We start from the raw sequence: 25,608 nt of genomic DNA, 5'->3' as shown, positions 1-25,608 counted from the left end.
CAACACTTGCTGTCTTTGTGAGCTTTATAGCGATTTATAGTAGATGTACATACATACATATGTGCAGCGGTTGTTGCAATACGCATGCAGAAAGTTAACTCGGATTTCACCAGCCATGGAGCGCACATTAATGTTCCTGGTACTGCTTCTTGGAACCCTGCACCACATTTGCGGGCTGTACTTCACAATGAGAGAAACGGTTCAAAAGTGCTTCATCCAGACTACGCCCGATGAAACGGATGTGCTGGGTACAGTGAGAAACCTATCTTCAAGTCTTGGGCCACCGTGACTGCTCCACTTAACTCTTTTCAGTTCACTACGCCTTTGAGGTGGAAGATTCAAGCTCAGGCGGCTTTATGCCCGCGCCGCCTGGCCTTGGAATACATGTGGAAGTGAGGGATAGTACGAACAAGGTTGTCCTTTCCCGCGTCTACAAGTCGGAGGCTCGTCTCAAGTTCACAACCCACTGGCCTGGTGACCACCGCATCTGCCTGCAATCCAACAGTTCTGCGTGGTTTGAAGGCGCTCTTTTACGTGTCCACCTGGACATTGAGACCGGCGAGCGGACTGTGGACTACGATAACGTTCGGCGGGTGTACAACCTGGACTACATGCAGTTGCGAATTCTACAGCTGATGAATCAGGCAAAGGATATCTCCAGGAATCAGAACTACCAGCGTTTTGAAGAGAAACTCTATCGAAGGACATGCGATAGCATATACTTCAATATAGTAAGTTTCTCCGTCGCTCAGGTCGTAATCCTGCTACTCCTATGGGCCATCCAGTATCATCTGCTTTTTAGGAAACCTTCCTTGTACCTTGCGTACTGCCAAGTCTTTTGCGAGAGCGAATTGTCCAGGGTAAATACATATACGAAAGGTCCTAGTTTACTAACCGAATTATAAGCTCATTTAACCAAATAGTTGAGGACACCAGAGGCGTTTAGAGCACTAATCTCCATCGTGGGTACCAGCGTTCAAGGTCTAACCTCCGAGGCCTTCACACAATGGATCAGGCAGTTTGAGGATCCGTATTCAACGTATGAGCAGCTTCTTATGTCCGATGAGGTCAAAGCCAAAGTAGAAGAATGTAAGTGGATGCCTTACTTAAAAGTTAGTAGATAACAGAACACACTACCCACACAGTTGTTGGAAAATTCCTCTGCAAGCCAGCTCCGCAGGTTCCGGAAAATTTTCAAGGCAGCTTGTACGCCTCCAATGTCCAATTGGCGAAGCTTCTGTCCAGCGCACAACAAAATTGCAGTGTACACTTGAAAGATGACCACACCCTGCTGGTCTGCGAGTGTGTAGATTGCAAGGCGGAGAAATCGAACACAGCTGATACGCAATCTTGAATTGTTTTGTTTATGTTACTTTACCAAAACATCGCATCTAAATATAAATTTAATTTATAAATGGCTAACAAATCTCATTAGGAGCTGGCTTCCTCGCCGCCGGCGGAGATGGGAGTCAGGTTAATCAGGTTGTTGCTGCTCTCGGCCAGCTCAGCGATCGAGACGCGTCCGCGTTGTTTTATAAACTTGGCAACGGCAGAGAGCTCCTCCTCGGAAACGTAGATGAACTTGCCGCGGTCGTCGATCACGCCTGTGAGGGTGCCATCGGCCTGCAGCTCCTGGATGCGGTCAATGACCTGCTGCGTCTTTAGTTTAAAGGCCACGGCCAGATCCTCTAGAACAACTACCTTGTTATCCCTGATGTACTGTATGAAGTCGGCCAGGAGGCTGTCCTGCTCGTCGGCGTCGCCCTCCTCGAAGCCCTCTTCCTCCACACTGAAGGCGGCCTTCATCTTCAGGTACTCCTCGTGCTCCTTGCGCTCCCGCTCCTCCTTGGCCAGGCGCTCGGCCTCCACCCGCTTGCGCTCAACCTCAGCCTCAAGGTCTTCCTGATGCTTGCGTTCCGCCTCCTCTTTTGCCTCCTTCACCTTGCGCTGTTCGCGGTCGTGCAGCTCCTGCTCCCGCTGCAGCCGTTTTTGTTCCTTGGCCTCCATTTTGGCGCGCTTCTTGGCGCCCATTTTCTCATCCAGCACCGCTCCCTGGGGCACACGGGCATCATCGTCATCGACTTGACCCTCATTCTCGTGGTCAGAGTCGCCGGGGGCCGCAGGAGGACCAGCTGCCGGAGCAACCTGACCCGCGGGAGCCGCTGGAGCATTCTGGCGCAGCCTGTTGCGCTGATTTCGAGCTATTTGGGCCCGACGCGGCACACCCTCCTGGACGCGCTGTGGGACGCCACGTTGAAGGGCTGCAGCTGGCTTTGTTTCTGTTTTGGGGTTAACGTTTTAATCGCCAGTTGGCTCATCCAACTCTGCATCCGACTTACCTGGGGCGGCGTTTTTCTTTTGCAGCAGGTACAGCGTAATGATCACTACCAAAAGAGCTGTGGCGATCCCCACGAGAATGATCAGCTCCATTGTGAATATGTTTGGAAGCCTACCAGCCTGGTGCGCAAAAAGTAAACGTCAACAAAATCACCATATGACTGCGGGTCAAGATAGCGACTATGAGTTGAAGCAGTACAAACAATTTAGCCATTTTGTAGCCAGATAAGAATATATAATAAATTTATATATGTATATCTAATATTGTTATCTATATATATATTAAATAAATATATTTTAAAAACTAATCTATTGCTTTACTACGTTGATACTTCGGACGGAAATAAATATATATCCCCTTCATTGACACCTCACCTGTTGAAATCCGATGAAAAAATTGCGACAATTTAGTCGGTAAGCTTGTTTAGCGGGAAAAAAGATTAACTTTGCCCGTTACGAAGTGATAAAAAGTTAATATTTATTTTCTGAAAGTAAATTAGGGAAAGTAAACTCTGTCCTGTCTTTCTCCTTCTCCAATAACTCAACACAATTTAAAAGGACTAATTAAATTTTTCGAATTTAAGAGTAATTGGGGACAACTCAATTTTAACTTTCCTAATACCCTATTCCGGATAAAAGCTCCGCCACAGCCCCATATTAAACACAATTAATGACTTGTACTGTACTATTATTTAATAATCAATTACATCGTTTAAAATTTAAAGACATTCTAATGTAATTTGTTGTTTTGTTTTCGTTTCTTGTGTGTATATATCAACATCTTGTTAACAGCTTATGTTTTTTTGCTTTGCTTTTAGTTGCTTGTTGTAAAATACATAATATTTCATAATTGTAATAATATATCCTTAACAACTATTAATATTCAATATAATGTTCTCTGCTTTATCATTAATGTTGTGTTTTGGGGTTCTTAGTTCTTGTTTAGCAATTGTTTTGTTTTTTTCTTGTATCTGTAGCAGCTGTATCTCTTTAGCATGTGTTTAAATTAAGGTTAGGGTGTAGGTTTAGGTTTATTCACTAACCAACGCCATTTCTCGCGCCGCGGGCGTCAGTGACTGGCCCAAGGCGGAGGCAGCGGAGACGGCGCTGCTCAGCCCATCGTCCTCGTCGTCGTCCATCGATGCCTTCTTACGCTCAATCTCCGCTAGCGCTGGCTGGTCATCATCATCACAATTGCTGCGCTCGACCTGGTCGGCGGTTTCTTCTTCTTCGTGCGCCTCATCGGCAAAGGACACTTCTACGGGGCTGTTGTTGCTATCACCATTAGCTGTCGCAGCCGTCGTCATCTGGTCGTGCTGGTTGTTGTTGGCCTTATCCTCACTGGCGGACTTGTTGTTATCACTGTCGGCATCGTCGCTCCTCGCCGGCGCCGGCTCCTCCTCAGGTATGTCCTCGATCAAGCTGCGATTGCCGGATCCGGCTGATGGGCTACGAGGCGGGGGCGTCGTCGTCGACGCTGCGGCTGTCGCTGGTATTTCCACCTCAGCCACTTTGCGCAGCAGAACAGGATCGGAGGCGCGCAACGAGCTCTCTGATCCACCGACGCCTTCGCCGCTAGGTCGCAAAACAAGGTAGAGCAGGATGTCGGACAGCGAGATGATGCCGATTACTTTGCGGTACTCGTCGACGACCACCAGTCGATGTACTTCGGCGCGGACGATGCGCTCCATGATCGTGTACAGGGACTCGTCCAGATTGCACTTCTGCACGCCCTCGAACCACTCGTTTCGGTGCTCGTTGGCCTTGCGCAGCGAAACATCGAGATCGTTGTAGGTTTTCTCGGCGGCGAGATTCTGAATGAAAAGAATATTTTTATTATTATTAACTATTATTATTACTTAATAACTTATTATTATTAACGTATATTTCATATTTAATCCACCTTACATATTCACGTATGGGTAATCTATATCATTTTTTTTAACAACAATACAACATTTGTTGCTTTACACTCGAATGTCCAGACTTGTACGTTGAGTTTATGGATTTACATTGGTTTGGCATAACGAGGTCAATTTTTTTTTGATTGATTCTTTTTTTTATACTTTTAAGAACAAATCTGAAATTCCTGAACTATTTGAATCTGTCTTACTACACATAGCATCTTGAAAAAGCAAATACATTTGTAAAATAGGCAAAAGAACTTTGTTTTTTATAACACGTGCTAATTTTCCATCTAATCCCATACATATCATCTGATCTATCTGTGAGCGCTCAGAGGTATACTTACAATCACATCAAACTTTGCATAGATGTCAACGAGGCGACCGTCGGAATCCACCAGTGGCAGGGCTGAGACCCGTCGCTCCACAAACTTCTTGAGGGCCGTGATGATGCTTGTCGTCTCGTCGGCGGTCTCGATGTTGTTGTAGGTGCCAATCTTCAGTTCGCGCAAACTCTTTTGCATGTACGCGGGCTTTGGTAATTCATTAATCTGCGCACAGAAAAAATCATATTACTATTATGCTATTGGGCAACAAATGCAAATCCCAGAAACTCACGTATAGGAAGAGGAACCTAAGTATGCGTTTATGTGTCAGGATGTAGAGGACATTGCCGGTAGCCGGGTCGATGACGGGCAGGCGATGTATGCGGCTGTGGATGAGAATTTTGATGGCATCGTAGAGGGACGCATCCGGTCCAATGCTGACCAACGGCATCACCTGATTGTGCAGCACACCTAGCAGAGGATACAATTTAGTTGGAATCACCGTATGCCAATGTGTGTGTTCACTTACTTCGCCACGTGTCCAGTTTGTGCTCTTCCAGCTGCTCCATGGACGCATTTGGCGATTTGTAATACATTTGCAGGATCTTGATAAAGTCCGTGATAGTTAGCATGCCCACGAACTGTTGCTTCTCCGAATCCCAGAGCGGTGCCGCTCTCACACCGTTGTAGACCAGGGCGTAGAAGGCCTTCTTTACAAGGAGCTGGGTGTCGAAGACAACCAACTTGGCGGAGGTGGGTATCAGATCATAGCACTTGTGAAAACGAAAGAACTTCACGAAGATCTGTGAGTCGTCCTCCTCTGCAGAAACAAAAAGAAACGTCGGTTAAATGATGGAAGAAGCACGATATGGGCTGAAATTTTGGGGTCTGGGATGTCCACCTTTCTTTAGCAACTCGGCTAGCAGGCGCTTCCAGGCCTCAGAAATCTGCTCGAACTCTTTGATGCTCTCCAACGGATAGCAAAGGACGTCGGCCGGGCGACCGTTGCCACCTCCGAGTACCAGACGACCCGCATGATTCGAGTAGAAGTGCAACTGTAACATGCGTTCTGGGTTCCCACTCTGCTCCAATTGGACTCTTCACTCTTTTTGGGGTGCTTTTTGTTTATACCGAAGTTCAGTGTCGCATTACGCTAGACTCATCCGATCCGATCTGATCTGGTCTTCTGTTTGAGGTCTGTGGGCGCTAGCAATTAACTGGGCTACTCGATTTGCTCCGCTAATTGATTTGCCTAATTGATCGACCGACTAGCTAACAGACCGCTAACAGTCCGCTAACAGAGCAGCGCCGCTCTACGCACTTCTCACTGTGGTAAGCTAAGGCAGTTAAACCATAGCCGAACCCAGAAATAGAACAACCGTTGCCAATAAATTTTAGGGCGCACGCGTTTCGTTAGATTAAATTAAGACATTTTTAATTAAAATAAATTTAGCGTACGACAAAAGCAACCGAAGCAGCCACAGCTAAGGCAAACACATCCAAATAGAATAGATTCGCCAAATTGTACGACAATAAATATTATTTTAATTTCCATTCAGACAAAGAGAAACCAAGTGAGAGGGACATAATGTAGACGGCTATGGCACAATGTAAACAAATAAATATTGAGGCGGGGCAAAAGGTGTTAATCAAAAACTATATAAAATCACAGGGGCTGCAGATCGTTCTTGTCAGGGGTCTGATAAATGCAAGCCAAACATTCACCGATTCAGCATTTGTCGGAGCCATTATAGCGACACACAACAGATATTGGGACAGGCAGTTGTGCCAAGAAATTAATTAACCGCAGCATAAGACCTCAACACTGAAATTTCGAGTGTTTGCAGGGATTATTGCGCTTCTTTTACACAAAATGTATCGGAAATCTGTTTTAGAAATAATTAACTTGATTTCAAGTGCAAAAATTATTTTCGTTCAATTTACAAATTGGCAGGTTAATTTTTGCCCAGGAGGTTTGGTCTGAGGTTTTATTTGGCACGAACTCACATCAAAGTAAATTTATGATTTATCGATTTAGAAACAAATGCTGAATGGTATACATTAATAAGCGGAAAAAATTTTAAGGAAATGAACTATACACAAAGCCTGCCATCCAAGAGTATGAGATTAGCGTAAATTTTGAATGCCACTGGTAAAAGTATTTCCAACAAATTATCCGGGTGATATCCACCACAATATAAGCAAACAGACAAGCGGAAAGTTTAAAAACGACCAAATATAATATATAAAAAAACGAAGGCCAGATACTGCGGAAAGAAAATATATACATCGAAATAAATTGTAAAATATTTGGAGCTATATGCAAGCGGCAAGAGATTTTCCCGACTGAGCTGTGTAAACATTTAAATGTTGTTTAATAAATGGAATTTACTGCGGTTGCCGGGCGGCGAACCGTTTGCACAGATAAAGAAAGTCAAGGGAAATCGAGCTAAAAAAGCTTGTCGATATCGGTGAAGATCTCTTCAATCTTTTTCGTACTTTGTTGCTGTTTTGATTGGTTTTTTAATGCATATATTCAGTGGCAAAGACAAATGTAAATATGGTTTATCGTTTTCGATTCAGACCCCTTCTACGTTTTGCGTCGCTTTTGACAGGGACCACGGGCCACACGAGTTAATTGAAATGCACCTTGGCGTTGTGGCTTTGTTGAGTATTGTGCTATTTCTTTTTTGCCGTGCGGGATCAAAACAATTGAAAACCCATTTTCGCAATGGGTGGCGATTGTGGGGAGTGGGAGGCGGCGAAGCGGCGAGGGTGGTTGCGATGGTTAAGTTGCTTTTGGCGTCGCGGCGCTATTCGAAAATTCTTAACGAATGACTAAGAGAGAAGCGAAGACCTTCGATGGGTCGTCTTTGCTTGCAGTTGGTCGGTTGGATTCGATTGCTGGGTTGGTAGGTAAATTCTACGGCCTGGGCAGTATCCATAGACGCACTTGGCTGGCACATATAGATACGTATAGATCGCGAATGGTTCCTGCTGCCAATAATTCCGCACGGAAAGCACAAGGAATGGAAAATAGCCGAACTTTTGTCGTCTGCCCGTCTTTCGTTGGCGACGTTCTAAACCATTCGAAATTTTATCATAAACTGATCTGCAGTCTGTTTTGGTTTCCATCTCCTCCTCCGCTCGCTGGCTCTCTGTGGCGGAAAAGTTTTTCGTCAGGGAAAAGCGCACAAACAAACAAATTATAGACTGAAATAATAGTGGAAACGCTCTGAGCTTCTGCTCGCTACTAAATCGAAAAGTTCTCAGAGCGTTTAATAAATTGAATATAATCTTTGCTGAGAGATCGTTTGGATCGGATCGGATCGGATCGGCTGGGGATTGACGTTAATGAGGATCATGAAATGTCTGAAATTGCCAACCAATTACCTGCACTGTTTTCCCTCCTCTCGGCTCTCATTGTGCCCTCGCCACAGTTGCGTATTTTTCACCGAGTGGTCTCCGGCGTACTTGGAACTTATAATTAGCTTTGGTAAAGAAGAAAAGCTAATATACATTTTTGGGGGTGTGTTCGGTTCTGATTAGAAACATAAAGAACAGAAGTCTCCACTTGTTTTCTCGGGAATGAAAAAACTATATGTGAGTTCCTATTCCCTAGCGATTTTATTGGATGTCGCATTTTAGACAGCCCACGCCAATATTCAAATAGGATGCTAACATAATCCCCGTTAATTACGACTGATCTTCTTCAACTTCAACTTATCTTCTTCTTCGCCTTTATACATAGTACATATTATATTTTGGTATATCAGATTATATTATATTCTGGCGATGCCGTCGTGTGCCCAACAAATATCCTCAGAGGCCGACTTTTTGCTAATTTGTTTAAACTTATCATTTTTGTTTGGCGCACAGACTGTTGTTGCGGAAAAGTTGACATGGGAGTGGATTGAGAGGGTGGTTTGAAAACTTACCCAGGTCTGATAGATTTACTTTCTCTAGGAACGGATCAGCGACGGGCAACTGTAATCAAAAGCAAAAATGATTGGTTGGAATTTAGTAAAGTAATGTGTTAAATGTAATGTTAATATATTTTTTAAAGATATAAATATTATAAATATCAGCATGGACAGTATTAGTTTTGTTATATTAAAGATAAATATATTGTTTTGAAAGTCTAACGGCAAGTTTAATTAATTTACTTGCCTCGTTTATCAACTTTCAAAATGGTAAACCAAATTTATAGCTGTTAAGTACATAAGGCAGTGCAAAGTAAACTATCATTAACTTGAAAAGTCGTAAAATGTGCATATGTACATACAAATATTTATACGTTCGTTAATCGTTATGCACGGTATTTCAGGCGTAGTGGAACTTACACCTCGCTTTGCAAGTTCAAGTACGATTCCTTAGCACTTCCTCTTTCCTTACAACCTGATATAGATCGGTGTAGCCCTGTTTTATTCGTCAATCAGATATTATATGTGGGTAACAATGATTGGCGCATTTCAGGTATAAAAGTAAACAATAAGGGATCGCTACGTAAAAAGCAATATAAACTGCGCTGATATACTTCCCCTACACGTTATCTGCTAATCAGAACGCGAAATCGCAGATAGAACCCAGAGAAACAACAATTCAAGCCCCAATGAAATATTTGTAGGTAAGGTGAAGAGGAGTGTGGAGGGGTGAGCTGAATGCTCATTCGGTCGAGTAGCTTTGAATTAACATTGAAATGTGCAATTGAGGAATTATGACACATTAGCAAGGGAAGGGGTGGAGAGGGGAGGGACATGGAAACGAGGCAATGGGACAAGTACCCCATATCAGATACGGCAATTGAAAAATTACGCTCGCACACAGGTGCAGGCCAATTTTGGTTAAGCCTAAACGTTACCAACGCTATCCGCAACCATTCTCTTCCTCTCTCGCAGTGCTCTTTTGTAGCTAGAAATGGGGTCAAGAAAAGTGTGCACTGAAAAATAAATAATTGCCGATGTAATCGATGTAAAAAAAAAACCGTCAATTATTTATTTTATACTTAGTTTGAAAGTCTTGGCAGATTGACCTCGGTTAATAATTTTAATAACTTTAACACTACTTAAAAGTGAGGAGATTAAGAATTGAATTCATTTGTACCAATGACTTAACTATAATGTTCTTTCTCATTTTATTTTATGTTAATTTAATATAGTTTATTATGTTGATTTTTCTATGTGCATTGTAAGGCTGACCCTCATTTTGTCTAAATATATAAGCAACGAACGCAGCCGACCGAAGTCAATCGTATTAAAGAGCTTTCCCTCAAAGCTTTGCTACTGGCACACACTCGATGGCTTTTCCTTTGTTTTCCTCTGAATGCATTTTCAAACAAAAAGAAAAGCGTTCCGATTAAAGTATTTTGAAACACGTACATACTACGCCTTCAACAGCTAGTACATCTGTCAGTAAAAACAACAGAACAAATCCCACTGGTGTTAAATAATTATATAATGTTATATAATAATAAATGTATTTCGTAAAGCGAAAGTTATTTTTCGAAAAAGTTTGAGAATTTAACATATTATTTTAAGTCCCACAGCATCTAACCAAAGCCCGTTTTCTCCCAGTGCACTTACGCTTATCTTGCGTCCGGATCGCGGCAACAATTGTTGTTGGCGCTTCCATTGCTCGATCTGCTCGACACTGTAGTCGCTGCGCCGTCGCATCAGCATGCACTGGTGCACTGGGGAGTGATGCCTGGAGGAGGGCGAGGGGGAGGAGTGGGCGCTGCTGACGCGCCGCCGCTCGTAGACGAGAGTCTGCTGCACTGCAGCAGCGGCGGCGGCAGCGGAGGGTGAATGACCCAGCGAATGGCGGGCAGCATTTGCAATTGTCTTGCTGTTGTTGCTCCTCAGTTGCTGCAACTGCTGCTGCTGCTGCTGGAGCTCTTGTTCTCGCTGTTGCTGTTGCAGTTTCTGCTGCTGACTGTGATTGCTGTGCGCCTTGCGTCGCAGCAGCGACGATGACATGGCCGCCGTTAAAGTTGCCTTCAGCTTCTTGCCTTCTTTCGCCTTGTTTTTGCCGTTTGGCAGGCTTAGGATGCTTTGATTGCTTTTGTTGCTTTGGTTGCTTGGGCTAATGTGGCTAATATGGCCAATGTGACTTGGGCTTTCGCTATGACTGTGGCTTTGGTTGTCATCGCGCCTGCTTACGTGATGCGAGTGACGTTGGCCGTCGACGAGATCTCGAAGATTCGCACTGTTTAGCAGCTGGTAGTTGCTGCTGGCCGTCGGCCCGTTATTCGACATCAGCGCCGGCAGATGGCTATACCGCTTTTTGCGGTGATACAGTGGCGAATTGCTCAGCGAACGCGCCTTACGGCCGACGCATTTAGCATTTGCATTTTCGCTGCCGGCGAGATTGTTGTTGCTATCGTTGTCTTTTGGCAAATTGGGGTCAAAGTGTACGCTCAACTTGGGCGGCGTTTTCGTGGCGGCAGTGTCGGCGGGGGGATTGCCATATTGTGGGGGCGGAGAGGGTAGCACTCCCACGCGGGGCGTGCTCGACTCGAAGGCGGAATAGCGGCGGCGATACATGAAAACCGCGCACTCGAAAAGAAGCAACAGACAGTGGCCGACGGATTTTTTGAGAGTCGCAAAAGTGACGACACTACTTTTCTGTTTGATATCTGATTATACGGCCGTGTTCCGTTCCGTTTCGTTCTGTTTCACTTATCTTCCGTTCGCTTTCCGGACACGTCTGCGCTCACGCAAATGTAAACTTAAACTGGTTAAAAAAGCCACTGGTTAAGAGTTTAGCGAGCGCCAGCCGGACCCCACACATGATCGCCCCACGGCAAAGAGCAGTGAAGAAAGAGAGCGAGAGGATTTGCCTAGAAGAGCGCCAAAAGTGCGCGAGAGTGCTAGAGTATGAGCAAATACAAGAACACACACGGCACACAATGTAAATATAATTGTAATTGTCACGAAGCTACAAGACCCTAGAATGCCCTCCACACTCCACAAAATAATCGTAATAAATCACACATGCTGATGATATTGCAAGTTTATCATCAGTGAATGAAACAAACAATGGCATTAGGTTGACTTTCTATATTTAATTTTCCGCATTTAAAAATTAATTGATTAGATGTCGTCATCCTAATTGTTACTAATTTTATACAAATGTTTTACTTTTCTTCCAATACAAAATTTCTGAAAATAATGAAATTATTGATACGAGGTCAGTAAAAAATCTGGGTTGACTGCTTCAAAAATAAACTCTTGGTTTCTCCAACGGTTCACTTCTTACACATCGTTTGCTTCGCTTATCTTTCAGCAGGCTCCCTACCGTGGGGTGTTTTCTTCTTCTCCGTGAGAGGGGTCGCAAACCGAGTGAATATTTTGAATACCCCATGGAAAAGGGTATCAGAGAATGGGGCTCGTTTCTTTCTTTTTCGACTTTATCGTTATATCGTTAAAGCAAACAAGAGAGGACACAACGAGCGAGACCAACTTGCACCCACATGCGAAAAGCTCAAGAAGGCCCCCGCAGGCGGAACAAGAGGAAGAAGAACTAGCAGGGGTACTCCACTCAACAGATGAAACCACTCAATTCAAGAGTCAAGTGACTCTGTTTAAATACGCATCCAAGAAGCAAAGAGCTTATGTGTACACTTGTTGTTTTCTTTGAGCGATAAGTTAGGCAAACGGTACTGCAAGATTGAGGCCTTGCTAAAGAGAAATTAGAAATAATGAGAGGGAGAGGGAGCAAAGAACAAAGCCTGACATGTGAAAAGTAGTTGGGTAATTAATCATCATCGTTAGCGGGAACATACCAACCACAAGGCATTACCATAAAGAATTTAATGGTGAAAGCCCAATCCGCTGACGTAAGAATACAAACAAGAAATCCCAAGAATGTGCATTGCCAAACAACAAACACTTGACACATGATTCAATTCTATCGATATAAACCAGTTTCCATGGGTGACCGACCACGTTTTTAAGTGCGAAATAAACAATAACAGACTGTAACAATACAATAACTGTTTATAATGGCCATTACGTCGATTATAAGACCTTGGGTTTTACATATGTATATGTAGGTGTGGGCGAAAAGCCTAGTGAAAGGTAATTCTGCAACTAATTTAAAGTTGAAATCAAAGCCACCGGATAAATCAATTAGCTATCAGCATGACTTCTTGTTTTTAATATAAAGTGGCTCACTTGTTTGAATTTATTTCACCAATGTCGCTTGAATTTCATACATAAGTAGTATCCCTTGGATTTAATCGAATATGATTTAATAGGTACGTCATAAGTACTTTTAATTCGCCGCGTAGTACTCTACATGTAGTCTACATTACGTGTAAAGAGCGAAAACCTCTAAGTATGCAATATAAAAGAAACTAGGGTGAGGGATGCAATGGAGTTCTTGAAAATTGGCATATTTCATAAAACTATTAACATTCAACAGGTGCTAATAGAAGAAGAGGGAGAGCAACGTAGACAGAACACGACCTTGAAGGTATTATGCAACCAACTGGAAAAACGCATTTCTCAACGGTGTAGCGAACCGAACGAAGTAAACAAAAATGGGGAGGAGTCAACCCGAGTAAGCGGGAAAAGGGGATTCATAGAAGTGTATTTTTAAGCTATTAATAGTTTTGAAGCGAGCAGATTGCTTTTTAAAGTGATAAGAAAAGGCAAATGAGAAGGTGGAAGGGAGAATACTTGCGAGATGGCATATGCCAGATCATAAATTATTACATCTAGTTGGAAAGATAATTGTATAAAAAGTTAAGGCGTAGATTATTATAATGGATTGTTATGCGTAACAAGGAAGATAATTTTGCCAAAGCCAAGAAAGAGTTGCCTTTGTATTTATATACTCATTCCTTATTAAAGTTTCTAAATATTTGTCAAACAAAAAAAATGATCAAGGAATTATGATCGGCATCACCGAATAATTTATAAGCTAGCAAGTTTTAAACTTACCCCTCGTGAGTCTCTGAAGAGGATGGCTGCATGGTGTGGATCCAAGGTACCATCGCCTCGCAGACCTCGACCGGCGGCGCCAACTGAGGCACGTCGTTTCTCCAAATCCGCGGAGGCGCGACGCATGTGAGCACCTGAAAGAGAATACCAAATTGCCATAAGTACAGGTGTCTAAATGCCGAATTTCCAAAGCAAAACTAGACCTAATCCAACAGCAAGTACCAATTGAAAGTAACCGGAAACCCGAAACCCTTTACCTTCTTTAACTATGCGATCGTAGATCTTGTAGGTGGCCCCGCAGTCATCCAGAATGCGGTTGGGGCGGCTGAGCGTGTTCACATCCAAACTCTTGGATCTGGTGCGGAAGTTCTCCTGCGGATCGTTCTGTGGCGAGGTGCAAACGCTCTGGGCGTCATGGTGCTTCCTCGGCCACAGGTGCATCTTTTTGCCAAAGTGCTTTACTAGTTCGTGGATCGAATGGTGGTGGTGGCTATGATGATGATGGTGCTTTCCGTGTTTGCTGTGTCCTTCCTTATGAGGCGAGTGCTGTGGATCCTGCTCGTCGATGCTGAGACTCTTGGCGAATGACGAGTTGTCAAAACGTTGGCGATTGAAGGGTCCGCTGCTAACCCCGCTGTCTGTACTATTCATGGACTGGCGCGATGCATCCCCGGGCAAGCTGTAGTCATCTAGCGATGTGTGGGCAGCGCTCACTCGATGGAAGATCGAGATAGCTGTGGGTCGCTGCTGCTGAGGACCGCTGGCACCCGTGTGGGTGAAATACTGATGGTCCGCCTGGCTTTCGTAGATGTCGTCGAGATCGTGTGGAAAGTAACCTCCTCCACCTATGGGTGCGGTGGGCGGTGGAGAGCCGAAGTCTGGACCTGCACTGCGACGCATGCTCTAAAAGTTTTTAATAGCATTAACTACATTTTTTAAAGATATACGATTAAGGAGTGCAAACCGATTATAATAGTTCAATCTACTAAACCATAAAATTATACATTATATAAAAATGCGTTTAATTTTGTTTAACAAAGTCAGTCCCCAATTCTATTAATTCTATTAGGCACTTTCTCGGCTTTCCTGATCGGTTTGCATCCTTGTCTCGCCCACTCTACTCACGCCATATATAGCCGGACTGTGAGATCGTTCCAGGAAGCTGCGCTTCGAGGAGGGTGTCCGCTTGAGACTGCTGCTAGTGGGCTGCTGGTAGTGGGCTTGGTGCGTGGGCGAGTTGCGGTAGTGGTGGTTGGCCAGCGACCTAGGGGCATCGGGAACTGCCTGCGGCAGAGAGTGGCGGTCGCTCTGCCACTGGGCGTATGCGCTGCCGGTGACTCCTCCCAGACTCTCACCACCTGCAGTCCCGCTTCCTCCACCTCCAGAGTTGTTGGAATTGGAGCTGGAGCTGCTGGAGGAGTCGACGCTGTAGAGACGACTGCCCTGCGAGGAGGCATCGGCACTGCTGCCGTAGCTCGGGTAAATTTGGCGGGACCAGCTCTCGCCACCGCTCAGCTGTTTTTCCACGGCATGCTGGCGGTACAGGTGTGTGATTCCATGCATTGCTGGGCCGTTCTTCTTTTTCCGTTGTGTTGTCAATTGTTGTTAATTTTGTTTTGGTTTAGTTCTTGTTGTTGTTACACTTTTGTAACGCAGTGTAAAACAGTTGTTATTGTTGCACTTGTCAATTTGGTGGTTAAAGTAAGCACTGCGATCCGTTGTCGCTGTCTCTGTCTCGCCTTGTAAAAGTCACATAATAATCCTTCAACTGTAAATAAAAACACAACACATCACTCTCTCGCTCTCGTTCTCGCCCACTATCGATGCACTTGCTCGAGAGCTTTTGCTCTGCATCTCTCTCTATATCTATCCGTCTCGGTTGCTCCTAGGTTGAACGCACTGAAATTAAGTCAAAGCTGCACACATAGCCGCGTTATATTTGTTCTTTCTGTCGCGTTTCGCTTTCCACGACGCTATTGTATATTTTCAAAATTGTTAACACTTTTTGTATTAGCTATATTGGCCGTAATCGACAGTATAAAAAAAGAGCAACAGCAGCCGATAGCAACAAATATCAAATGATAAATGCACTGGTCAAGTTCACCACACCGTCCACAATGGCAAAACAACGAGGCAGTGTCAATGCGCGCAAAGCTTTATTCTCATTTATTTCAATTCATTTAATTCCCTGCCTTCTTGTCGCTGCGAAGCCATTGCAAAATGTAGCGGGTAAATAAATAAAGGCCTAATCGATCGGGAAGATTACCACAAAGATCGTTTGCGACGCTCGCGTCGCCTGTACGCATGCAACCTGCGCTCAGGGTCACTTTTCTAGGCGGGTTTAGCGACCCAGGCGACAACATTTGCAAAGTTCAATGCCACGAGAGCGCAATAAAAATAAATATACTCGACATTTTTTATTTGCACAAACTTAAACTCTATTTAATGTGTTTAACCCTTGGAAATATATTGGAGTCCGGAAATTTTTGGAAATTTCTGTGATAATAAAGTTGTAGACGAAATCAAAAAAAAATAATTTACAATACAATAGTATACGATTATATGGCAATAAGTATTTTGTTTGTGCTGTCCCTAATCAAGTCCCAAATTATTTCGATTATTATTTCGATTTAATTTTTGGTAGGATTTTATCAGAATATAAGCGACATATTTGTCGCCTGGCCAGCTTTCTAGGCCTGTCGCACTTGCGGTTGTTGTGTGGCTGTCGGATGTCCCAGCCTCTTGGGTAATTAAATTATTATACCCGTTACTCGTAGAGTAAAAGGGTATACTAGATTCGTTGAAAAGTATGTAACAGGCAGAAGGAAGCGTTTCCGACCATATAAAGTATATATATTCTTGATCAGGATCAATAGCCGAGTCGATTTGGCCATGTCCGTCTGTCCGTCCGTCTGTCCGTCTGTCCGTCCGTATGAACGTCGAGATCTCAGGAACTACAAAAGCTAGAAAGTTGAGACTAACCACACAGACTCCAGAGACATAGACGCAGCGCAAGTTTGTCGATTCATGTTGCCACGCCCACTCTAACGCCCACAAACCGCCCAAAACTGCGACGCCCACACTTTTGAAAAATGTTTTAATATTTTTTCATTTTTGTGTTGGTCTTGAAAATTTCTATCGATTTGCAAAAAATCTTTTTGCCACGCCCACTCTAACGCCCACAAACCGCCCAAAGCTGCCACGCCCACACTTTTGAAAAATGTTTTGTTATTTTTTCATTTTTGTATTAGTCTTGTCAATTTCTATCTATTCGCCAAAAAACTTTTTGTCCACGCCCACTCTAACGCCCACAAACCGCCAAAAACTGTCCTTCGCACTTACACTAGCTGAGTAACGGGTATCAGATAGTCGGGGGACTCGACTATAGCGTTCTCTCTTGGTTTATAATGCAATAAATACGAGTTGCATCTGTTCGAGAAAAGCTACATTTACACATTTATATGTATGTATCAGAATCTTTCACTCTTCGGGATCAACTCACATGAGCACTCAAATCGCACGCTTGATTTAAATAAACGGCCTTTATCTTTATCGCTGTGTGTAAAAACAAACAAACGCAGCGGGGGGAGTGGGAGTCGGGCGGAGCGGGGCCGCCGCATTTGAGAGGCGAGCCAAAGCAAAGCACAGAAAAATAAAGTTAAGTTCTATTTTTATTATCAAAGCAACAATAACAACACGGCAAGCGATTTCAAATGAAGAAAGAGCCGAAGGGGCACTGATAAAAACAAATGGGAAAGATGGAAAATATGAACGTAAAGAGGCAGAACACTGAGGAATATTGATTAGCTTTCAAGTGGCTTTCAGGGGGATATTTCACAACTTTGATTAAATTTAATGCAATTTACATTGCGAGTCGTAGAACAAAGTGAGCGAAGAGAGCAGCGGGTTCAATTGAGGTTAAGTTGCTAACTTATTTACCAGTAATCAAATGTGTTTAATAATGCGAAATTCTATATACATATACACACATGCATAATAAAATACGACCGGCCGCCTACGCACGTACACACACGAACACTGATACGCACACAACCGCTCGGCTTAAAATCCCAAAGAAGAATGAGAATGAAAAGAACAAATGGTGCACGTGCTGTCGAACAAGTGCCAAAGAGAGAGAGTGAACGACTGAGAGGGCAAGCTAACAGCGCTGTTACCGCTAACAGTGGGGGCGCGGGGCGTCCTTGAAATCTAAGTACATATGCAAGTGAGTTCAGAAAGCGAGAGTAAAAGCATGAATTGAACCATTTCCCCCCATTCAGTGCAACCAACACTTGACCATGTGTAATCCATTAGCAGCTGCGGTGGATTAGCATTCGAATTAGTTGAGGGGCATCTCAAGGGCACCCACATAGCTCGCCCCTAAATCGCACAAAAGTGAAAAGATTTTCTGGGCGTGTATAGGGAAAATCATCTTGGTTTTTTTAAGTGCGAAAAAACCAATGAACAGCGCAATTTTGCCATAAGGACCAGAATGCCCGTCTAAGTATGCAATATTTTGAAACGTGACACGCCAAAAATATAAAAGAGAAACACGATTGTCTGAGGTCAACTTCCTTTCCGACTTTCCACTTTAGGCCCCCATTTATGGCGCATGCGTGTGAAGAAAGTGAAAGTATATGTAATATGTAATACTATACTATATATGCGTATACGTCACTGGTGTATTTTAGGGGTTCGGTGATTGACCTCCTCTCAAGAAACTCTCAATTTATTCCTTTTCAAACAATAGTTGTTGTCTTTTTAATGAAAAGCTTAATAAGCTATTAAAAATGTTTAATCTTTTGGTCTTTTACCCTATTAAAGAAATATTATTTACTATATAGATTTTCAGTTATGTACTACCCAGTTTGCTCCAAAAGTCTATAGGTCCCAAGAATTGCGCATTTAGGTCAAGTGTGTACGCAAGAGAACTTTGATTAGGGAGTGCAAAGATTTTAAATTGCTGCATTATCAGGCAGACCCCCACTAGACAAGCCCCGGCGATAAGGAAATACTATGCTACGGTAACGTTTTGGGCTGATAAGAGCCGTGTTTGTTTGCGTTGGGCCTATCGCGAATTAGATTTGATTGACAGGGAGCCATAAATAAAGGCCAAAAGGTGCAAACAATTTGTTTAACCGCCCATGGGGCGTATGCTTAATTTATCTTTGGTAGCCCACTACGCCGAGTAACTGTAAACAATATGGGTTTGAAGTTATTTCTGGGCTCTGCATCGCAGTTTAGTTTGTGCGAAATTCGGCCAGCATTTACCTTGAACGTGATTGGATATTGGATATGTGTAAATAAGTGCCAAGCACTCCCCGATCCCCCCCTATATTCACATATCGCCATGCACTGGTCATGTGGGGAGCATTCTGACGGCATTCTGCATTCTGCTAAGGTGTGCGATTTAAGTAGCTTCTTCTTTGCTGCTTCTTGTTTTAAGACTCCTCCAATTTCGCACTTGGCTTTAACTCCGGCTTGTTTTGTGCTGACTTTTGTTTGCCTCTGTGCGCTGAAAGCATATAACCCGATGATTCAGCTCCAAAATTCAGGAGGATGGGGAGGGGCGAAAATCTCGCTAACCGACAATATTTGAACTTGCCCGCGGATTAAAGGGGGGAGAAGAGGTTGGGGGCCTGGCATTCCGAATACGAGCTGTTGGATGATATAACTATTTTAAGGGCAACGTTCTCGATCTTCGTACGGCTGGCTTCAAATTGAATGTGTAGTTTCCATATAGACCAATATTTTGAAGTAATTTCGAGTAGGGATCTTATGGTTTGTTTCAAATATCAAGTGCCTTAAGGTAAACACATACATATTTACTCAAGGTATATACTTGTGTGGCAATATTTTATATATATGTATGTATGTATAACCAACAGGTTAATGTAGATAATATAGGGGGTGTAACGTAGGCCATCGTTAAGTAGTGCCATTATTAAAATGGTTTATAATTACTAGTAAATTATGGTTCTTTCATTCACTTCAGAGCCTCATTTCACTCGACTATCTAAGTGAAATGCCACTCAGCTAACCGACAATTGCCAACCTAATCGATTGGGTTTTTGCTTTTATATCGGACCGTTGTCACCCAACAAAGAATAGAACCGGGACACGCAGCGACCTTCTTAGAAGTCGCTGAACTCACTGACTTTGTGGTTTTTCTTTCACATTCGCCTAGAACACAAATAGAACCTTTGCCATAATGCACAGCGGTCGCGACCTTGTAACTTTGTGTGCCGGGGTCAAAATTTGACTCAGCTGTAAGCTCTTACAATTCAAATGTCCTTGCAATTGCAGACAGCTCACTTATTTCCAAGAACAAACCCATAAAACTGTCACTAATTTCCACTTGCGAATTACTTGTGCGCACGTTGTGATGCGATGCGTACGTCCAAGTTTTAGTGGGAAATGTGCACCCCCTACCCCTTCTTTTCCCGCCATTTTTTGTTGCTGTTTCCGCATCATTAGAGCCGTGCAATTAAACAAATGCAGTGTGAGTATGTTTGCAACTGCAACCGGAAGCGCAGTCATTGGCAACCGCACGTTTAACAAAATACTGCACTGTACGCCGCTGCCATCCGCTAATTGTTTTCTGGCTTTGGTTTTCGGGTTGGGGTTTCCGAAAATAAAACAATAAAAGAAACGGAAAGGAACGGAACCGCAGATCGGAAAATAGCCCTGGGTGAGGCGGATTTTCCGAGTAGAATAGATAGTGTCCTCCAATTACATGTATTTCATTCTTGGCTAATGCGATTTGGCATCGCTCATTTATAGTTTGGATGTCCTACTCAGTTTGCAATTCGTTGACAGAAGGGTCAAAAAATGACCAAGTTTTACTAAAACAACAAATGTGTCTACACTAAGACATTGCCCTACAATACGAGTATATTAAACCTTTCAAAGTTAAATGACTGCTATGCAAAATTTATTTGTACATTAAAGTAACTTTGAACACTCACACAAAACCACAAGAAGAGTTGTATTAAATCTTGGATAATGCTTACTAAATTGTCAAATTAACATGATATTTAAAATGCCGTAAAATGAGTTATCTACTATTCAAAGAATTCAGTGAAACAAGAATACTTGCGGATTCCAAAAACACTTTAACGAGAAGCTAATAGTTTATGAGAATTATTATACATATCATTAAGAACAGCATACAAATCGGTGACTCGTATGCCATTGAATTTATTGTCTACCATTCCGCAATAGTCAAAAAAAGAAGCAAAGTGCATAAATTAAAGTCAGCTCACATTCTGAACCACATTCCGTGAGTCATTCCACTGAGTTCCACCAGCACTTTAGCATAAGAAGTTCTACATATCTGACTACAATATATATAGTATAATGGTATAATATACGAGTGTGTGGTGAAAAGGGCATAGAACAAACATCGCCGAGCAAAGAAGACCTTTAACGCCCTCTGGGGATGACTCGGCTTTCAGTGGCGACTCAGCGTAGACTCGACTCACGCGTTTGGCTTACATAACACCTGGGCACACACAGCACACACTGAATGGACGTGGCGTGGACGCGGACGTGGATGTGGTCATATGGATAGGTGTGCTCATGGAACTTAGCTTCCCTGGTGGCCAGTGTTTGCCGTGTGCAATCGGTCGCAGCCGGTGAAATTTGCAATTGAAATGAGCCGGCAGCCGAGTCAAGATTTCCTCGCAGCAACAAGTGCAGTTCACTCACAAGGGCACACACGCCTACTCAGACACTAAGAGAAATCACTGTAAGCTAATATATGTATTACCGGCTAAGAACAGCAAGAAAGCTAAGAAAATCAAGAACGCAGAACCCAAGGAGTTCTAAAAGTAGAAAAAGTAAAATGTCTGTAAAATGTGTTTTAAATCAGTGCTTAATTTCCGCATGCCACGTTTCAAATTGCGCAGGTAACTTTTTACCAGTGTTGCCTCAGTATGACTTGAATTCAATTAATGAGTGCACCGCTGTTGTTTTTAAGCTAGCTGGCGACTCAACTTTCTGTTTACGGTTCTAATGGAGTCGGACATCTGATTCACATTTCAGCTCTTTGCATAACCAACCGGTGAAGTGGCCCCCTCAGCAGGCGGAAAGTGGAAGGTGGCAAGTGGAAAGGGAAAAGCGGCAGGGGCTCGACTCGGGTTTTCCGCGCATTTGAATCCGTATTATCAGGCGATCTTTAACCCCAACGCTGGCACTGACTGTTGCCCTACGAGTGTGTATGTAGACTTCTTGCTGACCATTTTATATATATTACCTCGTTATCTTTGCTGTACTTTCTTTTGCTTTTTTTTGGCTTTCAAGGACCATAACAAATGAGACTCACGCGCCGCGAAGTTTACTTCTTTGGGCTTACGTCACTAGAAGGCGATTTATCAAAACACGCCATGAAACTGAGGGGAAAAAGATGTGGATAGGAAAAATAACTAATAATATGTTGCCTATGTCTATGTGCAACACTCATTACAACACCAGTAATTTACGATTAAACAAATTGGGTTTTTCCATTTTCTTTATTTTGCACACCAAAAAGTTGGAATATTTACAATTATACGAATCGTTACTGCATTGTGCAAAGAAACATATTCAAAGACCTTTCTGTGGGATATGGTGTCACGGGTTATATCTAAAACTTGTTTGACATCTGATATTGTTTTACCCTTTGGCCACAATGTACAAGTTCGCGTACCACTAGGCAATTATTGCTAAGCAAACTAATGGGAATGTCAAGTTGTAAGGTTGTTATCTTTTAGATACTTTCAGACCAGTCCCGCTTCCGCACTTCTCCGTCCTGGACGATGGTTTTTTATTACCTCCCATTTGCTGACGTCAATGGAAATGGAAATGGGATGTGGGTTTGGCAAATCATGCCAACGAGCAAACTCGGGATCTCGGGATCGAAATTTGGCAGGTTGTGCGGCGGTGCTAATTGGGTTTTATGAGCTTGTGTTGTGGCTATTGAAACTTAGCATTTGGCATCTGGCCAAGATGCGGCACAAAGATTGCAGAGGCCGAGAAAACAAGCAAGATTACAGCACACTCTTTGTTTTCAAGCCAAGGACAATGGCAAGAATAATAAGTGCAGAATACAGACAGTTGTAGGGAGGACAGTGAATGGAAAATGGAATGGAAATGTCAAGCTTAATGAAAAAGCCTGCCTGGCTGGCAGGAAAATGCCAACCGCGCACGCAACTGAAATGAATAGCATAAGTAAATGGCGGCTTTTGTGTATCCTGCCTGATATGTGCTAAAAACAGCATAATAGCCCATGCTCACAGCGCTTAGTATATCCCATATGGATTCAACTATATATGAGATAATATGCAATAGTCCCACTGTTTTGATCACTCCTGGCAAACTCGTTGAACCTTGATTTTGCAAATAAAACAGTATAAAAACTTCCGCATGTGAAAACATAAAAATCACAATTAGCTAAATTAACAATTGTCACCCTCTCTCACCCGCACAGCCTCCTCTCCTCGGAAAACATTATTAATTGCTCACAGGTTCTCAACAGAACTTACAGCGAATTAATTTGTTGACTGTAGGAAAGTACACTTGGATATGGTACGTGTGTACTATTGCCTCCATATATATACGATTGTGTGTATATGCACGAGTATATCCAATCGAGTGTGTGCATATCTAGCGGTGCAAACGATGAACAAACAAGTGAATTGTTATTCTTGTTTTGTTATCAACGGGTGAAGCAAAGTCTTGGCTGCACATCGGACGTACGATATGAGTACAAAAAGTGTACCTAGTGTGTGCACTTGGTAAATATAAACTATATTGCAACTGCAGATATATTCGCTGTGCGCATATGTAGATACATTTGGGGGAGGACTGCAAGTTGTTTACCCACTCAAGGCGACTCAACGCGAATTTGAGCATTTGCTGTTGACCAACTGATGTTTCTGTCGCGATGTCAATCGAAAGCTGTTTGATTAGTCACCTCCCCCAGGAGGGTCGGCCAAGGTCAGCCCTTATCCAGATCTGATCTTGTCGAGGGATTCAGCGAGATATAGCGGGATATAGTGGGATATAGTGGGGTTGTAGTGGGCGAACGAAACGGTCGGTCAATTGTTCATGCCAATTATCAGCTTTTAAAGTGGGTGTGTTTGACTTTTAGCCACACTCATATTTGATTTATATATATGTATGTTTATATTCTCACACATCTGTGTTCGATTCTATATAAACCCCTCATATAAATCACCATAAAGAGCTGCGTGCTAAAAACCGTAAATTGCAGTGGAAATTTGTATTTTAAATTAGCAGCTCGCAAACGGCAAACGAAGAAAAGGAGCAAAAAACCAGAATAAGTCACGTTTTAGGGCCATATATTGAATTTAAGTATGGGAGACCTATTATCATTTGTTATTTAGTTGTTTGTGCCTTTTCATTTTTAAGATTTTATAGTATTGTGTGCTGTGTGTAAATTATTCAAATAAAGTATTTATCGTATAATTTTCCAGAGCGAACTAATCACTACTGATCAGAACCTAGCCTATTTTCGACTGCATTTGGTTTATTTCATCTGAGAAAGTCACGTTTCATCGTTTACGTTTCCTTTTACGATATTTTGATTAATTAATTAGTTTCAGTTACTATTCAAATGTAAGCTGTCCTTCTTGGCCAGTTTTCACTGTACGCCTCACTAGCTGCACATTCAGCTGGTTCACTTGATAATGGGGCGATTCCCTGGTCCAAAGCTACGCAGATGCTTTTATTGTCCATATGATACAGGATTAAGTGACAGAAACCAGTTCAAGGACAATCGCCGTCGAGTGTGTGAGTTGGAATATACTCGAGAATATATGTACTATACTATACGTATATATGTTTTCTCATGGGCGTGGTCTGGAGCTGACGTGCGACATTCACATCCACATCCAACCGAGTGGCAGAGGTCGTTCCGCGGGACTTAACAAGCTGGCCAGGGAAACGGCAATGAGTCCGAGCCAAGACGACGACTAAGAGGAGACCGCCTGGGGATCTCATTAAGTTCGCTGGCGTGAACTCAATTAACGGAGAGAAATGTCCTCGAATTACCGAGAATATTCAGTCGCCGTAATGGTGAAATAGGAGCGACTTTGAACAATTAGAAGGAAAAGTTAAGTGCACAAAATCTGCGTTTTCTTTGTGGTGACATAATGGGCAGGTCTATAATACAGTAGTTCAACTATCTTGAGGATGCCCAACAGAAGTTTCCAGAACTTACACAGAAACGCTTTCGATATCAAGCTGTGAAATATGGTTAATTGTTTCTACTTCAAGTTCGTTATCAGGCATTATCTGGAATTCTGGAACACCCTGTAAGCTAAGTGCACTATAAAATTTATGCGGCAACAACAAGAGCAGACAACTGCAATCGCAACGTGTTGTAATTAAGGCAACACAGCATGAACAACAATAAGACAAAGGCGATCATCAGACGGGGAGGCGATATGAAATATTTATGTTGTTGCGGGCTGAGATTATAGTTAAACAGCTTGGGAGAAACAACAGCAAATCGAAATAAACAGAAATTTAATTGCCGTTTAAAGTAAGTTCCTCGTCTTGACCTAATTCTCAGGCGACCCCTTTGTAATATGGCAAGCAACAAACATCCGAAACAAGCTTTTAAGTTGAGGTCCAATCTACAGAGATCGGTGTTACGAAATGGAAAATGTATTGATTGATGAACTCAAAACATGCCATTGAAAATACCCGAAATATGCATCTTAAATACATTTAGATAAGCGTGAGTGTTTGGAACTTTCCAGCAGTTCACTGAACTAGTCATCGCCAAATAAACAGCCAACTAATTTCATAACAGTTTAGTTTGTTTTTAAAAACAGGTTATGAAATGATATTTAGTTTACTCATGACGATAATTACCATTTTTGTTGCATTCTACGCAGTGGAAAAATATTTAAATCTTGTTTGCTTTTGGAAATTTCGTATTCGTATTTACTTTTATTTGCAAATGTGCATTTTGAATGAAGCCCAACCTGGGCATTGTTTAAGATCGTTCGATAGAAGCATATTTCCTTGTATTACTTATGGATACAATTAGTATTATATTTATTACTTCAGTATGTATATTATAGA

At 42.8% G+C, this 25,608-nt stretch overlaps 3 protein-coding genes across 14 annotated transcripts in view; 1 reads left to right on the top strand and 2 right to left on the bottom strand.

Moving 5' to 3' along the window:
* The first annotated feature begins 31 nt into the window (after positions 1-31).
* On the top strand, positions 32-1,415 carry LOC6535906 (transmembrane emp24 domain-containing protein eca). Of its 2 annotated transcripts, none has more exons than XM_039376302.2 (4): positions 32-248; positions 313-731; positions 803-860; positions 924-1,083. In XM_039376302.2, the coding sequence occupies exons 1-4, from the start codon at positions 44-46 to the stop codon at positions 944-946; spliced, it is 705 nt and encodes a 234-aa protein (XP_039232236.1). In that variant the 5' UTR covers positions 32-43; the 3' UTR covers positions 947-1,083. The 2 variants fall into 2 exon arrangements, with proteins under 2 accessions (XP_039232236.1, XP_002096522.3); XM_002096486.3 differs by adding an exon at positions 1,146-1,415 and having other exon boundaries at positions 37-248; positions 313-860; positions 924-1,089.
* LOC6535905 (DDRGK domain-containing protein 1) lies at positions 1,342-2,474 on the bottom strand. The gene is made up of 2 exons (XM_002096485.4): positions 2,340-2,474; positions 1,342-2,279 (listed from the first exon to the last, which is right to left on the bottom strand). Exons 1-2 carry the CDS (start codon positions 2,428-2,430, stop codon positions 1,432-1,434), a joined length of 939 nt encoding a protein of 312 aa, XP_002096521.1. The 5' UTR covers positions 2,431-2,474; the 3' UTR covers positions 1,342-1,431.
* Positions 2,340-25,608, bottom strand: part of LOC6535904 (5'-AMP-activated protein kinase subunit gamma-1) — a 65,377-nt gene continuing 42,108 nt past the window's right edge. For 5 of the 11 annotated variants that reach the window (XM_015191951.3, XM_039376294.2, XM_015191955.3 and 2 more), the window contains 6 exons: positions 13,513-13,646; positions 8,506-8,554; positions 5,097-5,387; positions 4,860-5,038; positions 4,589-4,792; positions 2,340-4,151 (listed from right to left, as the gene is read on the bottom strand). In XM_015191951.3, the coding sequence (XP_015047437.1) occupies positions 3,369-4,151; positions 4,589-4,792; positions 4,860-5,038; positions 5,097-5,387; positions 8,506-8,554; positions 13,513-13,646 (1,640 nt within the window). In that variant the 3' untranslated portion in view covers positions 2,340-3,368. Of the gene's footprint in view, positions 4,152-4,588; positions 4,793-4,859; positions 5,039-5,096; positions 5,388-5,468; positions 7,362-7,424; positions 7,726-8,505; positions 8,555-10,149; positions 11,258-13,512; positions 13,647-13,769; positions 14,416-14,637; positions 15,281-17,451; positions 17,594-25,608 lie in introns of those variants that run through there. The other 6 variants (XM_039376295.2, XM_039376296.2, XM_015191954.3 and 3 more) reach the window with 6 other exon arrangements.

This window comes from Drosophila yakuba, chromosome 3R (genome assembly GCF_016746365.2).
Source record: "Drosophila yakuba strain Tai18E2 chromosome 3R, Prin_Dyak_Tai18E2_2.1, whole genome shotgun sequence".
Taxonomy (NCBI): domain Eukaryota; kingdom Metazoa; phylum Arthropoda; class Insecta; order Diptera; family Drosophilidae; genus Drosophila; species Drosophila yakuba.
Note: the sequence above shows the minus strand (reverse complement) of the source record. Positions and strands in the feature narration are given on the sequence as shown.